General features: G+C 57.4%; 2 protein-coding genes across 2 annotated transcripts; one reads left to right on the top strand and one right to left on the bottom strand.

Moving 5' to 3' along the window:
- Nucleotides 1–299: 299 nt before the first annotated feature.
- ETH_00027990 (uncharacterized protein) lies at nt 300–2,230 on the bottom strand (the record flags this gene model as incomplete). The annotated part of the gene is made up of 3 exons (XM_013380665.1): nt 300–308; nt 947–2,002; nt 2,216–2,230. 3 exons carry the CDS (start codon nt 2,228–2,230, stop codon nt 300–302), a joined length of 1,080 nt encoding a protein of 359 aa, XP_013236119.1.
- Nucleotides 2,231–3,360: 1,130 nt separating this feature from the next.
- ETH_00027995 (Fe-S cluster assembly protein DRE2, related) lies at nt 3,361–4,730 on the top strand (the record flags this gene model as incomplete). Its single annotated transcript, XM_013380666.1, has 5 exons — nt 3,361–3,471; nt 3,797–3,923; nt 4,117–4,253; nt 4,345–4,390; nt 4,537–4,730. The coding sequence occupies 5 exons, from the start codon at nt 3,361–3,363 to the stop codon at nt 4,728–4,730; spliced, it is 615 nt and encodes a 204-aa protein (XP_013236120.1).
- Nucleotides 4,731–4,971: the final 241 nt, after the last annotated feature.

A 4,971-nucleotide genomic window follows, 5' to 3' on the forward strand; every position in this document is an offset into this window, starting at 1 on the left:
GCTGCTGCTGCTGCTGCTGCTGCTGGGGCCTGCCGCGCCGCTGACGTGCTGCTCCTCGGTGTGGCGAAAGGGCGGCTGCCGCTGCTGCTGCTGCTGCTGCACCTGCTGCTGCTTGTACCGCTCGTAGCTGCTGTCCGGCGCAGCGGCAGCAGCAGAAGCATCGGCAGCAGCAGCAGCATCAGCAGCAGCAGCAGCAACAGCAGCAGCAGAAGGAAGCAGCCGCGGGGCCTTCGGAAACCGCGGGGCCCTCGCTGGCATGTTGTTTTTATAATCTGACGGCAGCAGCTGCAGGTCTACAGTCACCACGCCTGCACGCAAACCCTAAACCCTAAACCCTAAACCCTAAACTCTAAACACTAAACCCTAATGCTCAAACGCAACACCGTGCAGATCTACCGCCGTTATCCACAGCATATACAGTAGCGTGTAGGAGCAGCAGCAACAGCAGCAGCAGTAACAGCAACAGCACCAGCAACAGCAGTAGAAGCAGCTGCTCCAACTAGAGCTGCAGAAGCCCCAGAGACTGCAACAGCAGCAACAGAAGCTGCAGCAGCAGCAGCAGCAGCAGAAACTTCAGAAGCAGCTGCAAGCGATGACGGCATTGACTAGCAGCAGCAACACCAAATGCAGCAGCACCAAGCGCAGGAGCAGCAGCAGTGGCAGCTGCAGTAGCTTGGGCAACAGCAGCAAGGCATGCCAAAGCTGCAGCAGCCAGCAGCAGCAGCAGCAGCAGAAAGTGCAGTTAAAACAGCAACTGCAGCAGCAGCTGCAGCAGCAGCAACTGGGACTACAGGCGAAGCGACCGCAGGCAAGCACAGCAGATACAGCAGAAGCAACCGCAGCGAAGCCAGCAGCTGCAGCAGCAACTGCAGCAACAACTGCAGCAACAGCAGCAGCAGCAGCAGCAGCAGCAGCAGCAGCACTTGCCTCCCTTCTCCATCCCCACGTGGGGCACGTCTTTGGGGGGCAGCTGCGAGTTGACCAAATAAGGGACTCTGCAGAGCGGCAGCAGCCGCATCATTTGCTGCCGGTCTGCTGCTGCTGCTGCTGCTGACGCAATTGCTGCTTCCAGCCCCTCCCGCGCGTCGATTTCGCACACGATGGCCCGTGCAGTCTGCTGCTGCAGCAGCAGCAGCAGCAGCAGCTGCTGCACAATGCTGAGGCGCAGAGGGATGCATGACGTGAGGCGGCGCAGCGACGCGCAAGAAATGCTGCTTTTGCTGCTGCTGCTGCTGCTGCTGCTAGGGGAAGGAGGATGCCGGCGGCCCCCGCAGGCCGGAGCTGCTGCTGTTGCTGTGGCAGCCATGTTTGCTTTGCTGCTGAGCTGAAGCAGGCAAAGGGGGGCAGCAGCTGCTGCTGCTGCCGTTGCTGCAGCAGCTGCTGCCGCTGCTGCAGCTGCTGCTGCCGCTGCTGCAGCTGCTGCTGCCGCTGCTGCAGCTGCTGCTACCGCTGCTGCAGCTGCTGCTGCCGCTGCTGCAGCTGCTGCTGGCGCTGCTGCTGCTGCTGCCGCTGCTGCAGCTGCTGCTGCCGCTGCTGCAGCTGCTGCTGCCGCTGCTGCAGCTGCTGCTGCCGCTACTACAGCTGCTGCTGCCGCTGCTGCAGCTGCTGCTGCAGCTGTTGCTGCTGTAAATGTGATGCTGCTGTTAGAGCTTCGCCGCTGCTGCTGTGTGGCTGCTGCTGCTACTGGTGCTGCTGCGTTGCTGCTGCTGCGGCGGAGGCGGCAGCGTTGCTGCTGCTGCTGCAGCGTCGCTGCTGCTGCTGCTGCCTCGCAGCTGCTGTTGCTGCTGCGCTGTTGCTGCTGCTGTGGTGATGCTGCTGCAGTTCTGTCTGGGCTCTCGAAAGGGGCCCCGGGGGCCCCTAGGGCCCCTCCTGCGAAGTGTGATTTGTGCAGAGTTGGGAAATCAAGAAAAGAAGAGAAAGGAGCTGCTGCTGCTGCAGACACGTGCTGCTGCTGCTCGGCTAGCGGGGCCCCCAAGGCCAACAGAGGGCCCCCCAGCGCCTTCTGTAACTAAAAGGGTTTTGTAATGAATTAATTTGAATAAAATGAGGTCCATTTGTTGAAAAGTCCGCTTCAAGCGCACACGGAAAACGGAGGCGGCGGTGGCTACAGCTGCTGCTGCAGTTGAAGCAGCAACAGCAGCAGCAGCAGCAGCGAATGCCGGGCTCTGGGGCTTGCATGTAATGTGAGTCAAACTGTCAGTTCTTTGGATCTCACTAAATTATATTTCATTAGTTCTTTGGGTTTTGTTTCGAGAGGTCCGGCGCCGCAAATTTAAGCGCTAACTCCTTGCCTACAGCAGTAGCAGCAGGAGCAGTAGAAGCAGCCGCGGAAGCAGCAGCTGCATGCGTTTGCTAAATTGTACAAGTATTCCCTAGTCCGGAGTCTTATTTTCCCTTTCTTTTTCTTTTCTTTTTCTATTCTCTGATTTATTTATTCATTTGATTTGCCTCCCTCAGTGGAGCTTGGGGTGTACAGACAGCTGCCGGCGGGGGCTCCAGACTGCCTGCGTTCTGCTGCCAGCATCCGCAGCTGGCGCACTGAGGAGTTATATATTTATAAAACGGAATTACATAAATAAATTTATTTTATTTTTCAATTTATTCCGAGATTCCCGATGGCGGCTTCCAGCAGCAGCCCTCTGCTGCTTCTTTCTTCAGAGAACAGCCCCGCCCTGGGCTCTCTTCTGCAGGGTTTGCTTCCTGCTGCTTCTGCTTCTCTTTCGTCTTTTCTCTCCTTTGCTGCTGCTCTTTCCGAGCCCTCTGCTGCTGCTGCCGCTGCTGCATGCAGAGAAGCGGTGGCAGTGGGCCTGTCTGCTGCGGAGCTGGAGGCGTTTGCTGCTGCTGCCCCCAAGCTGCTGTCGCTGCTGCAGCCCAACGGGCTGCTGCTGCTTGCTGCAGAAGGCAATGCTGCTGCAGAGGTACACAGGCAAATTCAAATTTGAAAATTCTTTTTCCATTTTGCTGCTGCTGCCAGCAGCAAATGAAATGCTGCTGCTGGCAGCAACGCCTCCTTTTGCTGCTACAGTTTTAATCTTTTATTCTTTTTCTTTTCAAAATTCATAAAGTGTCTCCTTTTGTCTCCTTGTTCAACAGGCAGTTAGCGCTGCTCTACACTCGTTTATTCTTTGCTGCTGCTGCTGCGGTGCTGCACCTTGCTGCTGCTGCGGCTTGCTGCAGCGGCAGCAGCGTGCTGCTGCGTCTGTTTGCTGCTGCTGCGTCGGTTTGCTGCTGGTGCAGTTTGCTGCTGCGGTGGCTTAGAGCTGCTGCTGTTTTCTGCTGCTGCTTCTGGCTTTTGCTGCTGCTGCTGCTGCTTTGGCTGCAGCTGCTGTTTGCTGCTGCTCCAGTTTGCTGCTGCAGGTGATGGCAGCAGCAGCGCGCAGCTGTCTATACGCTGGCTTCGTGTCAGTGCCGGAGACGGAGTGGACAAATGAAATAAAAGAAACAGCAGAAAAGCAAAAGGGAGTAACTCTCGTGAGGCCCAAACCCTAAACGCTAAACCCTAAACCCTAAACCCCACAGGCGGGGCCTTCTAGCTGGTGCCTCTTCTGGCGTCTTAAACCCTCAGCTGCGGGGGCAAAAACACTCTTCGGCCCTAAACCCTAGTTCCTCTAAACCCTAAACCCTCGCCTTTCCAGCTCGGGGCGAGCGCAAAACGGCAAGAAACCCTAAACCCTAAACCCTAAACCCTAGGCGGGGCAAGCTTCGCTGCCTCCCAGATAGCAGCGAGCTCTAAACCCCAAACCCTGAACCATGCATTTTGCTGTGCAACCTTTCTGGGGTTTATTCCCCCTTTTAGGGTTTGCACCGGAGGCCCCCCTGGGCCGTGGGGGCCTCTGCAGCAATTGGGGCTTCTGCTGCTTCGGGGCTGGTGGATGAAGACGCCCTCGTGGACCCCAGCGAGACCTACAAACCCTTGGGAAAAGGTCCAAACCCTAAACCCTAAACCCTAAACCCTAAGCCCTGCCGCGTCCTCGGGAGCTCCCCACGCTGCCGAGTGCCGCGGCGGCGCGCTCTCTGCTGCGTCTAGGGGCCCGTGTGCCGGGTCCGTGTGGGGCCCAGTGCCTAGGGTTTAGGGTTTAGGGTTTAGGGTTTAGGGTTTAGGGTTTGGGCGTTCAGGCCGGAGCGACTGCGCGTCGCGGCCGCGGGCGTGCGCGAACTGCACCTGCGGGCGCAAGGAGGCGGAAGAAGCTGCAGCAAAAGAAGCTTTCAAAAAAGAACTGGAGACTGGAGCTGTGCGGAGTTCCTGCGGCAACGTGAGTGGCCGGGGTGTACGTACACCCCGCTACAGTGCCCCCAGGTGTACGTACACCCCACACTCCACCCCTGCTGCTGCGTGTGCTGCAGTGCTACTTGGGAGACGCCTTCAGATGTGCAGGATGCCCCTACAGAGGTCCGTCTGGGGTTTAGGATTTGGGGTTTAGGGTTTAGGGTTTGGGGTTTAGGGTTTGGGGTTTAGGGTTTGGGGTTTAGGGTTTGGGGTTTGGGGTTTAGGGTTTGGGGCTTAGGGAGGTTTGAGATTCCGGATTTTGTGTTTAGGGCTTCCGGCGTTTCGCCCTGGGGAGAAGGTAGACCTGTCTTCGGAGGCTCGGGGCGGCGCTGCTGCTGCAGTTGCTGCTGCTGCTGCAGTTGCTGCTGCTGCGCAGCCAGCAGCGGACGCAGCAGCAGCAGGCGTGACTGTCGCAAAGGGCAGCAACAAAGTTCTTTTGACTTCTCTGGAAGACGACATCTGACTGTTCAGCTGTCTGTACACCTGGGCAGCAGCAGTCTCGAGTTTCTTTCACTTCTTTATTTTCAATTTCCACTTTTCGCATTTCAGCAGCTCCGCGGCGCTTCTGCGTCCAGGTGTACATACACCGCAAGTCCGAGCTGCCGGGGGCCTCTCAGGTGGAACTGAGGCCTCAAAGGTGTCTTTTTGCGAAAATGAAACTGAAAAATAAACATTTAAGCCGTTTTATCTTCTTGTTTCTGCTT

This window comes from Eimeria tenella, genomic scaffold (assembly GCF_000499545.2).
Source record: "Eimeria tenella Houghton genomic scaffold, Eth_scaff773, whole genome shotgun sequence".
NCBI lineage: Eukaryota > Apicomplexa > Conoidasida > Eucoccidiorida > Eimeriidae > Eimeria > Eimeria tenella.